Source organism: Uranotaenia lowii, chromosome 2 (genome assembly GCF_029784155.1).
Source record: "Uranotaenia lowii strain MFRU-FL chromosome 2, ASM2978415v1, whole genome shotgun sequence".
In the NCBI taxonomy this organism is placed as follows: domain Eukaryota; kingdom Metazoa; phylum Arthropoda; class Insecta; order Diptera; family Culicidae; genus Uranotaenia; species Uranotaenia lowii.
The window spans coordinates 220822929-220839975 of NC_073692.1; the positions used below are offsets into that span (position 1 = coordinate 220822929).

The following is a 17047-nucleotide window of genomic DNA, read 5'->3' on the forward strand; positions in this document are numbered from 1 at the left end:
AAAAAAATCGATTTTTTGAAAATGTTAGATCAGCCTACAGAGCTTCCAAGTGTTTTCCATATCATCATCCAGATATAATTCCGGAAAAAACACAATGATATTCCAAGAAAAAATTATAAGGTAAAAGCCCCTATTTATCCCGAATAAATATTAATTTTTGAATGAATTTTGTTTTTATTGAAAAAACCAAATCAACAAGAATTTACCGTTTTAATCAGTGAATGGGAAATCGGCTTTATTTACTATTTTGCTAGGTGAATGAAAAAAAGGTAAAATTTACCGAGAAAGATGGGTGGAAAAAATCACCTCGCTTCTCGGTAAATTTTATCTTATTTTCATTTTCCGTGTACCTCGCTAGGCACCAGGCGGTTAAGTTAATTGAGTTCATTGTTTTCTAATTCCAAAAGACATGCCCCATTTTAACACCCAATAATGTTTTTGTCTAAAAAGATACGAGGTTACATAAAATCGCATTAGAAATGATAGCTCCTGTCGTTAACAACATTACTGCGAATCGTAATTTTTTTCCAAATAAGTAAAAGGTCGTATAAATAGTACATACTTTAAATCGGTTTAAATCATATGATGCCATCTAGCGTATGTACGAATAAGGTGTTGAATACCGTTCTGTTAAAAAAAAAAACCAATGGTTTTAGGATTTTGAAAAATGGTATTTTTAAGATAAGTTAACCACTGTTAATTGATTTTTGTAAATTAATTTTTTCGACATATCGGTGAAATTTATATTCTTGGAGAAAGAATACAGGGCTAGAAGTTGGTCTCTTTTTAGTAACTTTGTCACTTTTTTCAGACTAGTCACTCAGATGTTACTTATTTTGAAATTATGTCACTAAAGTCACATTTTTCAATAATTACACAACAACTGGGCTCATTTTTATACATTTTTTGTAATTATTTAAAATTCCGTTTTGTGTCACTCGTTTCAAGACACGCAGTAAGTATTTGTCAGGTTTAACACTAGATTTACGTCAATTTGACGTGTTTCTTTTTTTTTTCCTTTCGATTGTGAAAAATTCACACGATTGGAATTGGATAAAAGAATCTGATCCAGTAAGGAAGTTGATTGTTTTTCCTTGATATATGGCTAAAATTTTAACATTTTCTGGTTGGAAAAATTGAATTTAAACAAAAATAGGTAAGTTCTTCCGTAAACCAAGGGTTAATAATCGCTAAATACGTAGCACATCTGCGCAACGTTGATGCTGCGAACTTCGAAAAGCAAAAAGCATCTTGAAAACCACATTTAGATAAGTGCTAAAAGTTTCTGAAATCGTAGGACCGGGATAGAGGTGGCATTACCTTAACCTTTACAATGAAATCTGGTTGGTCCGAAGTTTACATGTGTTGAACACCTCTATCCCGGTCCTACTTCTCCTAAATAATGAAATGTTGCGGGTAGAAGTATGGTGTACGTTAATAATTTTTCCTCACAAAAGTGCTCTTTCTCTTTTTTCAGCATCTGTAAATTTTCTCCTCACTTTTCTATCCATCTTTATCAATTTTCAATTCTGATCTTCTTTCTCCAAGAATATAAATCCAACCGATATGCCGAAAAATAAATTTACGAAAAATGGTATGGGCCACCAAATCCAAATTGACTAGATAACGTGCAAAGTTTATGAGTTGACTCAAAACTGAAATTTCATAATTCATTTAGCTATTTTAAAGCAATTTCATATGAAGACATTTTTTTTTGTTTCGATTATAGTCGTTTTACCATCTTTATGGCATTCGCGACTTTATCAACGTTCCAGTTTTCGGACAAATATTGAAAAACTTATCCGGTACAACTGTGTTCGATATTTACTCTTGGGCTCGAACTCGCGGACATCGGCTCAGGAAGCAGCAGACTTGCCAACTGAGCTATATCACAAGCCCTATATGAGGAAATAAAAACTAAAGTTTTGTAGGAAAAAATCCCTACTAATTCCCTTTTTATATTGCCCCCCACTTTGGTTGGTGAATGCTGTTTTAACGAGTGTTAAACGATCATTATACCGGAAAATGGGGATACTTGATCCCCTTTTCTTATTTTCATTTTTTTTTTTTGGGATGAAACGTTTAACAAATCACGACGTTTCTGGGAAGAAATTTTTTATTCGATAATTAGCATAGATTTATTTACATTAAAAAATCAATCTTTTACATAAATTTGATCAGGATAATCTGAAGTAAAGCGCTTTTGTGGAGTTATATTATAAAAAAATGTCTCCCACCTTTCTTGAAAATTTAGTTATTTATATTTTGAGCTAAGTTAGTGTGAGGACTTCTTGAACCAATATTTGGGACTAGGAACAAATTGGACTTTCTTGTTAAATCTGATCCTAAATTTTAAATACCGTCAAACGGGGCATCATGCAAAAGCAGGGTTAGATGCAACATTTGTATACCACAACACTCGTTCAATTTGCATTTCAATATACTGTAATAAAGTTATCATTGAATGATAACAAAATGATGATGACATAGTATTTAACATCGTGAAAGATTTTTTTAAAGTTTTTGATTCTCATAACAAATTATAAAAAATCGAACAATAGATGTACAAGTTTTTACACTTTTCGATGTCGTAAAAAACTTTACCTCGTATGACGGATTGGCTTAATGATATCACCTACAAACTTTATATTGCTTTCATTCTCCTATACCAACACTGTTGGTGTATAAATATTTTTCGGACAATCACCAATTTTTTTTAATAAATATTTTTATAATTCAGTTAGCTGATTGGGGCAAAATGCAACAAAATGCAAATCAGAACTAAATCTCATAAATCGCGTTTTCATATGCTGGGATTGTTTTGCATTATGCGTTTGTGAACATTAAAATTTCATCCATCCTAAGATTAATTTAGATGATTTAAGATAATAGAATATTTTGTAGTATTTTACCCCTAAATGTATGCAACTGATTAACACTTTTTTTCTTAAAAACATTTTTGACAGAAAAAATGTAAAATTTAATTCGAAAAAAACCAAAAATCACTGCAATTGATGCTTAATGCGTTATGACATCACAAATGTATCAAAAACTTTAAATTTTCAAACGTTTTCATTTGATTTTTCATTAATTGCAGAGTTTATTGCAACTTACCCCTTTTTCTTAGTATGGTGAAAATTGCATGTTTTTGTAAATTTAAAAAGAACTGGTAAAACCAATAATTTTTCTGACTACGTCAGTTTGGTGTCCCATCAACCTTAAAACTTTTGATGTACAAGAGGTATGATTATCTGTAAGCATTAAGATTTTAGAAGCCATTGAAATTGAAAAGTGTTGCATGATGCCCCAGTTGACGGTAATCCACCCAAACATCAAAATGATATATCTTTGTTGAAAATCTTTCATCCTTTTTGATGATTTCTGAAGGTTTTCATTCATGTCACTGTTAATCAATGGTAAAACTTTAGACACCGGCACCACAAGGATGGTAAAGTGTCATATATTAAAGCAAAAACAAGTTTCAACCTTTTTTTCATGTTTGATTGAATAAGTTAGCGTTTTTGAATGCATTCGTGTATGTAAAAATGTGGTCAAATTGAATCAAAGCAATCGAATGATTCAGTTGATTCATTCAACCAAGTAGGCTCACAACTCAATAAAGTGGTGAAATTGGAGTTTTCAAGCGAAAATTTCAGATTATCCATTTTTGTCAAAAGTACACGAACTGAACCGCACGTCTTTCATTATTTTTTTTCGATCGAAAGGAAAAAATATTACAAAATCTCAACATCAACTTTGCTCTCAACAGTTTAAGTGGTTGATTTGATGTAGGTCTTTCATTTGAAATTATTCTCTCAATTAATTCACTTTAAGTTATCAGATCTTAAGTCATCAGATTTTTTGCGTTTTTAGATTCCGTTTTCTAAAAGTTTTGCATTTGTTAAAATCAACGAAATTTTGATTCTTATTTCCTTTATGAAATAAAAAAACGCGGAATTTTATCTCGCTGTATGAAATATGCAAACATATGTCTGTGGATTTCTGCGTTGGTGACTTTCCCCTGGAATGCCATATTCTTACTTTTATGTGCACATATTCAAGATGTTATATTACTCAATGTATCAAATGAGTAACAAGATGTTCAAGTAATGCAGGTGTCATATTTTTTTTTATAAGGCCGGAACAAAATTGAAATCCTTCTTTTGTCACTTGGAGTTGAAACATCACGGAGGGTGGGGGGTTTGGAAATAAAAAATTAATTCAAATTCTCAGTAATTTGAGAAAAATTGAACAAAAGCTTACATGCATCAAACTGGTCTACGATCTACATTGCGTGAAATCGAAAAATCGAGAAAATTTAGATCGAATATTTGAAAAAATTCGTAAATAACAGGTCATATAATTCCCATCTTCTACAGTTTGACTTTCGCACTTTCAACTTCCCATTAATGTTCTTCACTTCAGAATATCCTAATTGTCCTAAAATTTATGTGAAAGATTGATTTACTAATGTAAATAAACCATCTTGAACATTTAAACACTCTTCAATCAATAATTATGTTGTTAGAATACTATTTCTGGTCTTGGTAGGTACAATAAATGATGAGAAATGTCATTAGATTTTTCAAATGAGTGTTACATTTCAGCTCTTTTCTCTCAATTTTTATCACTTTGATGTCTTCTATAAAGTTGTAGCCTGTATAATTGCCTATTAGATCATGTTATGGCATCCCGATCAGAAGGGAAAATCAAAATTATATCAAAATGAGATATTTTGATACTGATTTTTTTTCTATCTGAATGAGTTACAATTCAGTACTCGTAGGATGTTAAAATATCTCAAATAATATCAAAAAATCTATACGATCATAGCTACATTATATCAGTTTTTGATATGCTCCTTTCAAGATTATATCTCGTTCAGATAGGATAGTTTGATATTGGGCAGAGCAAATCCTATCAAAATTATAACTTATCAAGATATGAATGCTTCGAGGAAATTTTCTAGTGGAATGTCAGTAACCCACACTATTTGCATTAACCATGTTCCATTTTTGGTTTCCCAAAAGTTCGATTCAATTTTATGAATCTGTTGGGCGAAACTCATCATTGTTCGGTTTGGGCCGTTGATTTCGATGTCCTTGTTTCATAAAAAGTTGTACGTATATCAAAATAAGATATAATAATTATATTTTAGGACAATCCGAAAAAAATCTTTATCATTGAAAATGAGCTAAGCCCCATTCAAGTCTGTCAATCAGAATAAGATATAATTCATATTGGAGAACCTTTAAATCAAAATGTTTGAGTACTTAATTATAACTGAATCAGATATAAATATCTTGGTGAGATACGTTTGAGTTATTATTTTGATATGCTCTCCTGATCGGGATATGGAGTTAGATTTACGCTTAAGGAAAGACAAGCGTTTTAACAGTGATTAGTATGATTTTGTCTTCGAAAATCCATTGAAAAGTCAAAAAGGCTTCAAAAAATAAATTGTTCTAAGCACCCCGATGGATTATTTCGAATTTGGACTCAAATGAATGGACCCAGGTTTAGAATGGTGCAAAAAATTAGCGATACTACTTTTTGATAATAAAACCATCAGAGACACTGTGAAAGCTGTTGAGAATAATACCAACAAATATGTTTGTTGGGCTGTCAGTCATGATATTTTTCACAAAACTTGTTACAAATACAATTTTCAATCTGGCAATCTTGCCAATATGTTCATACTTTTGCGGTAATTTAACCAAAGTAAATTTATTTAAAAATAGCGTTTCAGTGACATTTGGAATAGTTTTGGATTCGATTTTAAAGGAAATTTTTTTTATTTATCTTTTATTGTATTGGCAATATTTTGAAAAAGCGTAAATATCAAATTCTACAATAATAATGTCAAGATAGTAATCGTTATAATTACACAGCGTGGTCATCATTTTTCATGTACGATGACAAGGAACACAAAAATAAAGTGTCTCATTTCTAATTGAGCTAAGCTTTATTCAAAAATCTGATTTTCTTTTTGTTTTTCTTGGATATCAAACAAAAAACTGTTATTTGGCCCGCGAGTAAATCCTGCCTGTTAAAAATATTGGCCACCCATAATCTAAAACATCAATTGAAAAGCACTTTTAAATTCTTTTAGCACTTTCGTCGAATCAGAAACACATAATCAAAAACAAAGCTTGGAGTTTAAAATAAGAGGTTTAAATTTAAATTTAGAAACAAATTCTAATTTCTTATCATGTGTAAAACGCAACCTCATCAAATAAAATTATACATTAAAACAGAAGGGTACATAAGTATTCAATAATGAAGATGTAACATTATTTTTTGTGATCTTTTTCAAAATTGTGTTATGTAAAATTTAAGTTCAGAAACGATATCAAAATTTGAACAACAATCGTATACAGAAAATATTATTATCTATTCGAATGCAAACTTTATCTCCTTGTGATATTTGCTACTTTATTTCGCATTAAGCAATTTTGAAAAAAAAATCAAAATAATTCATCAAAAAAGTTACAGAGCGTGTTCCATTCAAATTTAAATAAAATCTATTGATTACACAAACCTGGGAACAAATGAAACAGGAAGGTTAAATGAAAACCTTTCCTGACGATTGGATGTGAAATTATGTTGAGAAAATATAAACGATAGTTTTTTTTATAGTTTTTTTAAAAGTATTTCTTATATGAGTGACAAATGGGATTGATAAAAAAATAGATTTTTATTAAATTAAGTAAATAACTTGCAGATTATCGTAGACTACATAGGTATTTGAAATGCATTGGGTTTAATTTCAACCTGAAATATCAATGTGTGATTTTTATGCACCGAATTGGATTTCGTTTTTTCTTCGTTTACTGAATCAAAGTTCTTGAACCACCCTTAAAAATTCCCACCCAATGAGAATCGGTTCTTTCCAATTCGGAACCGAGGTTGTTTCAACTGCTTCTTCTTCCTTCTCTCATGCTCATTTGTGAAATAAAATAAAATATTCCCGTTCTCGTTTTGTGCTGTTGGCATTATCTTGTCATCGCTTTTCTTGTTGATATTTTCTCACCTGCCGGGACTCTTTCTTCTCCTTCTTCTTCTTTAGCGGCTGCATGCGAAAGGGTGGAAAACGAGAGGGAGGAATGGATAAAATAGTTGCAATTTCATTAAGTCAGCAGGTACTGTGAATAGTGAATACATATGCGTATGTGCTAACATAAATGCAGTTGGAATTAGACTGATTCATTTTAACCGTTGCTTAGTTATCAAATTTTAAATTTTTTTAAGAAGTATAAAATTAAGATTCATTATAATGATTTTTTTTCTTTGAATATTACTTCCCACAAAAAAAAAGATTGAAAAAAGATGAATCAGTCTAAGCTAGTAATTCGTCGAGAGCTGGAAAACTTTTTGCTGTGGGTTGATTCAGTAGAACATGTTTTTCTTTTGCTGCTAGAAAAAAATAAACGGAGCTAGATTCAGTGAGTGGTCATTGCATTTGGATTGTTCACCCAGCGGGAAATTAACCAGTCAATGAAGCTGCTACCGATTGGAATGGGGAAAAAACATTCATTTCTTTTGTGTCATGTTTTTCATGTTCTATTTTGGTTTGAATGTTTTTTTTATGGATGGTTGTGCTGCTGATGCTGTTGTTGGATCAATGTGATACTGAAACGGATTCACCCTTAAAAGCCCCGCCTCCCACCTTGAATAAACGATACCTACATACCTAAATTATTTAACATTAATCCGTCATTTATCTTATTAGAATAAAAATTACTTCCTTTAATTCGCAATAAAAAAACACCCTTTAATTTCCTTTCCAACCTCGTTATCCAACAGAGTGTGGTTTTTGACTTCCGGTCCACTGAATGCAATAACATCTTCCGGATCTCTTGCTTAATCAAGTCACGCAGGGCTCTACTTTGTCAATTGGCTCCGGGGCCTTGTCGAAGGTTCGTCATTCCGGGTTACAGAAAAAAAGTTAACTGAGGACAAAAAAAGCGGTCTCTGTTTGAACTCCATCATCGTCTGGTTCCGACCTTTGCTGCAATAAGCTGATGCTGGTGGTGGGAGGAGTAGGACGAAAAATGGTTCAACGAGCCGACAAAATGAAAACCCGGCCCGTGGAAAATAATACCGATACCGAGGCTGAGACCGAGGATTTTCCGGACCAAGAGGCCGGGAAGGTGGTGGAGCGCAAAAAAAAATGAGGGCTTCAAAGATCAACTGAGATGCCCTTATTGCTTTTTTTGGTTCTTTACTCTTCTCGTGTTAACTGGAATTGGTTTTTACTGGACGTGGACGACGATGATGATGACGAGGATGATGATGGCCAATTCTAGGGTGTCAAACATTTCAAGTAGGCACCCGGCTAAGACCTCTCCACAAATTAGTCCCTCCTGGCAAACATAGCCCTTGTCTTAGCTAGCTGATAGCTGTGGGAATAATTGGTTTCTTCGTTAGGGGAGTTAGAAAAAGGATTAAGATTTTTAACTGGTCCTTCATCTTACGTGTTTCCATTTTTTGTGGTGTAAGGGCTCTCCAAAAAGAGGTTTTAATTTCATACTCTATCGAGCATATCGTATCAAACCAGGAACTTCAGGAGCAATTTATTATCCTTATCTATAGGGGGCTGTCTGTTCCCTATAGTCTCGGAAACTACTAAACCGATTTTCTTGAAATTTGGAAGGTGGGTGCTTTTAAGGCCGGAGAAGGTTTCTTTTACAGTTTGAAAACCCTTCCTCTTACTGGAAAAGGGAAGGAGGTCTCCGAAGCATAAGAGAAATATTACAAAAGGTACCAAATTTCACATGGGGGTGGGGGGTGTTTGGGTTCGAGAAATATTTCTATGGATGTTTAGTACCCCTCAATTTTTCCAGAGGGGAAATATTGCTCTGCGAAGTAGTTCCTCCTCCCTGTGGTGCATCACTGTAGATGTACGGCCGAGAGAACTACAGAACTCCCTCATGAAGACCTTTGCAAACGAATTCGGACTATCTATGAATACAATTAATAAAAATGCAACGCGGAAAGAAGTGAATCGGCGGAGAAAGACGGTTGCCCCAATCCGTTCTGCAGGGGTGGATTAAGGTGCTCGCCGGTTAGGCAACTCGCCGAGCCGGTGAGAACGCCAGCAGACGTTTAAGAGGGTGAAAACCCCTGCGTCGGAGTCCAGCAGGAAATCGAGGAACTCCTAAGCTCCCCGGAGCTTCAGGACCCTGAGAGTCCAGCTGAGCTACCGGTGACAATGGCGGGCATGCAGGACCTTGTGGAATGTGTTAGATGGAAGTCTAACATCCACAAGGAAGTGCGGAAGAAATTCGCCAACGTAATGGCGATGTTCGTTAAGGCTAACCGAGAGATGGTGAGCCTGCTCACCGCACTGGAGTGCCGGAAAAATGCACGTGAAGACGTGGTGACCCCTTTGCGGCGGGAACCATTCGACCAAAGAAGGTCAGCGTCTGCGTGCAGACGGATGACGAAGAGGATTTGCTGGAAACGGCAAGAGAAAGAGGGGTTTTCCAGTAGAGACGAGACGAAGTGCTCTGAAAAAACGTGTCCGCGATCCTAAGGTCCTGCAGGATCCGGTCGAAAAGAGGTCGATAGGAAAGGCCAAGTTCCCGAAGCGCCAACCGAGTGGCAAAGGGTTGAGCGCAAAAAGAAAAAGGCCACGGAAGCCAAAGCCAAACTCAACCGGGTCAGGGACAAGGGAGAGGCATTGGTGGTGAAGGCACTGGAAGGAGCTACGCCGATGTCCTTCGTCAGATGTGGACGAGCGATAGGCTGGTGAGCTTAGGAGGGCATGTCAGGAGAATCTGCCGAACACGTTCTGGCGAAATAATCCTCGAACTCCGACGTGGCTCGACGGTGAAAATCGCGGAGTACAGTGCGCATACCCAGGAGATAGTTGGCGAAGCTTCGCAAATCCGAGCCCTGAGCACCACGGTTACCGTCAGGGTTAAAAACCTCGACGAGATAACCACGGATGTTGAACTTAATGATGCGCTGAATGATCTGTGTAAGTTCGAACGGACCAGATTTCGATCAGGATGCGGCAAGGGCCTCTCAAATCTGATGCATAAAGTCTGCTTCATTTAATATTGGAACAAATTCTTTTGCTCATTGTGGCGCTCCTAGTGGACGGATTTGGAAACTTTTTTCACCCACGTGTCGGGAAATTCATTACCTTTCACCATGTATTTATGTCATAACACCAAACGATAGTATTTTGTAAACAACCGCCATGGAAGCCGAACGGAGAGATCAAATTGTGCACAGTTTTCTTGAAAATCCATTGTTGTCGGCATCGAAGCTAGCTAAACAGCTTAAAATGCCCAGAAATACCGTATGGCGTGTTATCAAGCAGTACAAGGAAACATTGACGACGGCTCGGAAGCCGCATTCGAAGCGTCGGAGTGGAACTGTCGACCGGAAACTGCGTGGGAAAGTCATCAAGGCCGTCAAGAGGAATCCCAATCTTTCAGACCGCGATTTGGCCAATAAGTTCCAGGCCGCTCACAGTACGGTGCGACGAATTCGTCTCCGGGAAGGAATAAGGTCATCCCGAGCCAGCAATGCAGCAAACAGCCAAATCGGACGCTGAAGCAGAACAAAGTGGCCAGAATCCGTGCTCGAAAGCTGTACGACCAAGTGCTGACCAAGTTCGACGGATGTATTCTGATGGACGATGAGACCTACGTGAAGGCGGACTTTAAGCAAATCCCAGGTCAAAAATTTTATTTGGCGACGACTCGGGGGAATGTACCTGCAAAATTTAAGTTCGTGTTTGCGGATAAATTCGCCCGCAAGTACATGATTTGGCAGGGGATATGCAGTTGTGGACAGAAAACCAAAGTCTTTCTCACTGACAAGACAATGACATCAGAAGTCTACAAAAAAGAGTGCCTACAGAAACGGATTCTGCCGTTTATTCGTGCCCACGACCGTCCAGTAATGTTTTGGCCGGACCTCGCCAGCTGCCATTACAGCAAAACGGTTATGGAATGGTACGCAACGAACGGAGTCAGCGTAATACCGAAGGACCTCAACCCCCCGCCCCAAACTGCCCCCAGTTCCGGCCGAAAGAGAAATACTGGGCAACCACGAAGCGGAGGCTTAAGGCAAAGGGAAAACTTGTTAGGAACATGACTCAAATGAAGAACTGGTGGAATCAAATCGCCAAAACGGTGGACGAAAAGGGTGTGCGCCGCCTAATGTGCCGTATTACGGGAAAAGTAAGAGAATTTCTTCGAAACAGCAATAAATAATTTTTTTTAATTTTTTTTATGAAAGAGTGAAGAAAATGCTACATTTGTATGAAAAACAAATTATGAATTCGTTAATAAATGACTGAACTACACGCAATTGTTTGTGTTCCAATATTAAATGAATCAGACTTTAGGTGGCATTCGTGAAACTTCCGGTTGCGGCAGCAAACGCAGCACTCGAGTGTGGGCGGCTAAAGGTGGGGTGGTCTATCTGCCAGATAGCCATCCCCCAGCAACCAGAAAGTTGTTTCCGCTGTGTCGAGTACGGGTACAAATCATTTGCCTGGAAGGGCAATGACAGGTGTGGACTGTGTTGGTGGTGTGGTTAGTTGCAAAGATGCAAAATGTCTCCAGTGCGGTGGTCGCCCAGGGGCCAGATACTACTGGAAGCCCAGACAAGGCTGTAGACCTGGGAAATGTAGGCGACACAAGGACCGACCACAGGAATCGGAGCAAGTCCATCGTTGACGTCACCTTCAGTAGTCCGAGCTGGACGAGCGACTGGAGGGAAAGGGATGTGTTCACCGATAGCGATCACTTTGCGATTCGTTATCGTGTGGGCACGAGTACGCGGGCAGGTCGAAAAAGTACCACAACAGGAGCACGCCTCTGGAAAACAACACAATTCGACCGGAACGTCTTTGTCGAAGTGTTAAATTGGGAGCGGAACTGCGATGACAAGGAGGGCCAAAAGGAAGTACGTTTGGCAGAGAACGAGGTCCCCGTCAGCGAGAGCGGAGCGAAGAGTGTCGTACGCAATTGCGAGGTCTGCCCTCTGCAGGGTAATCAACCCCTGGGGCTATGCTTACAGGATTTTCACGGCCAAGACGCGGAGCGGAGGTGTGCCATATGAATCGTGTCCGAACAAACTGCGAGAAATCGTCAACGAGCTGTTCCCACAGCACGGGGAAGGTACGAGTGGGATACGAGTGAGGAGGAGTAGATTTCGCTGGAGGAACTGCGCGACATCGCTAAGTCTCTCCAGTTGAACAAAGCTCCAGGTCCGAATGGCATCTCTAATGTAGCAGTGAAGGCAGCGCTCATGGAACATCCTGAAATGTTCCGGTCATCACTGCAACCAACCGGTCTGAAATCTCGCTAGCACACACAAGAGACAGTGAGCATTGCGCCTTTGTTCTCTTTTCTCTCCCAGCTACGACGAGCTGCGTACCGTGCACGGACGAGAAAAAAATTAGCCGAGAGAGTCTGCAACAGTACGCGGATGAGAGGGTCTTCCCAGACGTGATCCCAGTAAGCGCGTCCTCTCAGAAATCGACAGAGCATGCAAAAAATTGAGAGTTGAGTCACCGAACTTAGAATAATTAATTATTTATTAATTATTAATACCACCGGTTAATTTCCGCGACACACACGCAAATATGCTCATTCGGTTTGTCCTGTCGAGATACCTAGAGGCAACGAATACGAATGCGTACATGCGAAATCAGTTTGAAACACTCGTACGTTGTGCTCGCACTTTATCCCCGTCTTTTTCTATGCGTGCTTTCAATCGTAGCAGTCGACTTCTCAGGCAGGCAAACACGCGTCTCGAAAGGAAACATACGATTCGGATTGTGTTCGTGTGTTTCTCTGGAGGGCGTGTCTTATTACCGACTCTTTTGACTCACAGTATTTGTTTGCCTTTAAATTAATTGCCAAATGATTAAGGTGACTTGAAAACTTTATCATAGTCTTATTGCCGTAAAGATTTCATTCATAGTATTTGTTTATATTAAACGTTACCAACTCTCTTTAGCTTTGACTTAAATTGTTATTCTTCTACAATAATGATTCACACATAAACAAAAATTTTATCGAACATGATTCTATAATTCTATATCACAGTGCACATTTCATGCAATCAAGTGTAATGCTGTATGTAAGGACGCATGCACTTATTCGTCCCGTATCAGCACTCACACTCCATCGGTCTCTCCAAAATCGTTGACTTCTCGCATACAAAATAGACGCCCGTGCCGTCCTAATGTGTCAGCGCCTACACTCACACTCGCTGGACAATGTTCGAAGCATGCAATGCGTCTTGAAACGCGTTTAGATTGCGCCACCGCAGTTGCGTATGTCACCCCTCTCAGTCATGCATCCTTTCACAATTGAACAACTGTATTGCTCCACTGCAGCTACCACTTTTGCCAGCGTTCCGTGTTATTTTCCTGGTAGTATTGTCCTTTCTAGTCCTCAAGGTGCATTCCTCTCACCAATGAGATTTTTCTCCAGCTGGTCACTCGTTGCTTTAGCTTGGATAAGTATGATTTCTTATGCCGCCCTTCAGGCGTTTTTTATACAGTCAGCAGCTATTTTGAAAGGCCCTGAATGACGAAGATTGGTAAGCGAAATTCTATCATGTTCGTTAAAGTTTTCTTACCTCCTATGAGGACCTTTCTTGGATTGCTCGGACCTTCCCTTTTGGCTTAACCAATGTCAGCTTGTGTGGTGTCATGAGATGACCACAGGAGCCACCAGCGGTGTTTTCTGTTTTCGAAGAATCTAATGTGGTGATTTCTACAAACATCAGCAGATATGGTTTCAATTTTACCTCTTTCAGAAATTGATGCTTCTCCCGGAACTTTCCGTCTGGCCTCTCCAATGCCAGTTTGAGTGGTGAGATGCGATAACCACAGGAGTCACCAACGAACAGTGTTTTCTGTTTTAAAAGAATCCAATGAAGTGTTTTCTACGAACATCAGTATGATTTCAGTTTTACCTCGCTTGGAGAACTTATACTTTTCCCGGATGATTAGAAATGCCTGGCTCTCTTCGGAAACGATTCACTATGGTGAAATATGACCAGATTAACTGCTTGATTCGACTGTCTACTGTGAAAATCGCTTTACCTGTGCAATGACTATCGACCATGCAGGAAGCTCTGTTGCCTGTCAATGTGTTGACCAGTACGGACCCGTATTCGGACAAACGGTTGCTGTGATGCCTACTGACTTCTAAAGCTTGCTGAGCTGATACGTGGTCAAAATGACTCTTCGTGCAAGGCACGCTTACTGCCTCGTATTGCAATACACCTGTAACGTAGAACCCTTTATTAAGAGGAGGGTCTTGTTAATATTTCGGTGGCCACTTACCGTGGTGTTGCAGTAGATGTTGCTTAGGTGCTATTCTTATTCACTTAAGGCATTAGCGATGCTGGGAACACACTGGTTTGTTAAATTTCCACAGGCTAGGTCGATCTCGCCTCGAAGCGGAACTGCTTTTGACAGATGGTTCCGTAGCCTGTGAGAGTGGCTTGCCTAATTTAGCGGTTTATAATTGTGGTGCAATTTTAGCGATACAGTGGCTGGTGGATTTTATGATCCTGCACGATGGTTTTTATGCATGATTTTCTAGGTATGTTCTGCCCAAGCAGAAATTATTGTTACAGTCTTAGACTATTTCGTGGCACTCACTCGAGGCACGCGTGGTGTTCGCGCCAGCTCGAAAATTTGGAAACAGCGCAACGCAATTTGCGTCACCACGAAAGGATGTTTCTTTTGCCGGTTCCTTTATGTATGAACTTCGTTCATTCAAGGCCACACATGTATGTACATAACGACAGCCGACAAATGCCGGCCGGCATTTTTACAACAACAATTGCATTGGATGTTGCGAGAAAGGGAAGCATTTTGCGTTGCACACACAAGCTGTGTGTGAGTCGCCAGTTTTGAATTCAGTTTGAATCAAGTCGTCCTTGCGAAAGGTTGTTGCGCCCTAAAGTGAAGAGAAAAATGTTCCACCAATTCTGAATGAAATTTAAGAACATTAAATCACCTGTAAATAGTTGTAATATAGAGAAATATAGTTTAAGTTAAGTTTATACGTGAAGTAAATTATTATATCTCCAATCTTCCCCGGTTAATTGCGTTTTCGGACTTTCGGTTCATTCCCCCATTTCGAGAGCAAGATACAGTCCACGGCTCCCACATTGGTCCTTCGAACCGGATTGGAAAGACTCGAATTATGCCGAAAACCCGGAGCGCATCGGAATTTAAGTGAACTAAGTGAATTGAAGACTTTTATGCAATAAACTTAAGTGCGAAAAAGACTAAAAAAAAAAACTACTGTTTGAAAGAAAAAAGTGAAAAACAATTGAAGTGTAAATCCTGTTCAGTGTTTCCAGTGTTTTCCATTCGAAAAAATGTCTCAGATCGGAGTATCATCCACGCCAAAGAGGAAGAACACCAAGAAGCAAACAAATTTAGTGGAGAAAATGGAAGTGATGGATACAGTGACAGCGCTCATATACCGCAGGGAGCATGAACATGGAAAGGTTGCCAGTATATTCCAAGCGTTGGTTCCTCAGCATAAATCCGAGCTAAAGATGTCTCAAGGTAGGATAAAAACTTATCAACTCTCAGTAAAAGAAGCATATCTTGAATACAAATCCATTCAAGATAAAATCATTGGTCTTGTTCCTGCCAATGAAGTGATATCACACTATGAACAGTTCAGAGAGTTTGAAGAGCTTTATCTGAAAGTATCGATTGCTCTCGAAGAGCACTCTTCTCAGATTTCCTCATTTTCTTTGGCCGAGCCACCTGCCTTGAATAATCCACCAGCATACATTATCCAACAGCCTCTCCAAATGCCCATTCCAACTTTTGATGGCAAGTATGATAGTTGGCCAAGATTTAAGGCAATTTTTAAGGATCTGGTTGATAGGTCCCCTGATTCTCCAGCGGTTAAGTTGTACCACCTTGAGAAATCCCTCATAGGAAATGCTGCCGGGTTGATTGACGCGAAAACCATTAATGAAGGGGACTACGCTCATGCTTGGCGTATTCTCGAAGAGCGATTTGAGAACAAACGCCACGCTATCGACACTTACATAACTGGTCTTTTCAATTTGAAACGCATGACAAAAGAGTGTTCTGCCGAATTAAGATCACTGGTGGACGAATGTACTCGGCATGTCGAATCCTTAAAGTACCTCGAGCAAGAGTTTACTGGAATTTCAGAATTGATGTTGGTCCACTTGTTGACGAACGCACTGGATAAAAATACACGTCGTAATTGGGAAGGAACAGTTAAGCATGGTAGCCTTCCCTCATATCCATCCGCAATTAAGTTCCTCAAAGAACAGTGTTTTGTCCTTGAAAGATGTGAAGCCCAAACCCCGTCTCACTTACGGCAACAGCCAAAGCCGTTCCCTGGAAAGGCTGAAATTCATATAAATACAGCGGTCGTCACTAGTGAGAGCCCAGTTTTCAAGTGTGACATCTGTAACCAAGATCATGCCAACAATACCTGCCCGAATTTTCATTCACTCTCAATCCAGAAACGGTTGACCAAGGCTAAAGAGAAACAATTGTGTTTCAACTGTCTTCGGAAAAATCACCGAAGTGTGCATTGCCGTTCGAATAGAAGATGTGATAAGTGTAACAGACGACATCATAACCTCCTCCACGCTGAACAATACTTGAAGCCGATTCCTGTAAGTTCTTTAAGCAACGTTTCAACCAAAAATACCGATTTAAGAAAAACGCAAATGGAGTCATTTAGTAGAACATCATCGGATTTCTCGAAAGTGTTTTTGTTAACTGCTGTGGTAGATGCATTGGATGAAAACGACGCTCCCCGCCCTTGTAGAGTGTTGCTAGACAGTGGATCTCAAGTAAATTTAATAACAGAGGAAATGGCAGCACAATTAGGATTGAAGAAATTCGTATCACATGAAACTGTGACATGTGCCAATAATACAAAAACAATTTCCTCTGGCACTGTTGCTGTTCGAGTTCGTTCAAGATATACTCCGTTGAACACAAACATCGATTGCTTACTGACCAAGCAAGTCACAGCAGACCTTC

General features: G+C 38.8%; 1 protein-coding gene across 1 annotated transcript in view; it reads right to left on the reverse strand.

The window, feature by feature from the left end:
- Nucleotides 1–17047, reverse strand: part of LOC129749239 (E3 ubiquitin-protein ligase TRIM9) — a 579998-nt gene that overhangs the window by 99904 nt on the left and 463047 nt on the right. Inside the window, exon 6 of the mRNA XM_055744176.1 lies at nt 7034–7072. Within this exon, the coding sequence (XP_055600151.1) occupies nt 7034–7072 (39 nt within the window). The remainder of the gene's footprint in view (nt 1–7033; nt 7073–17047) is intronic.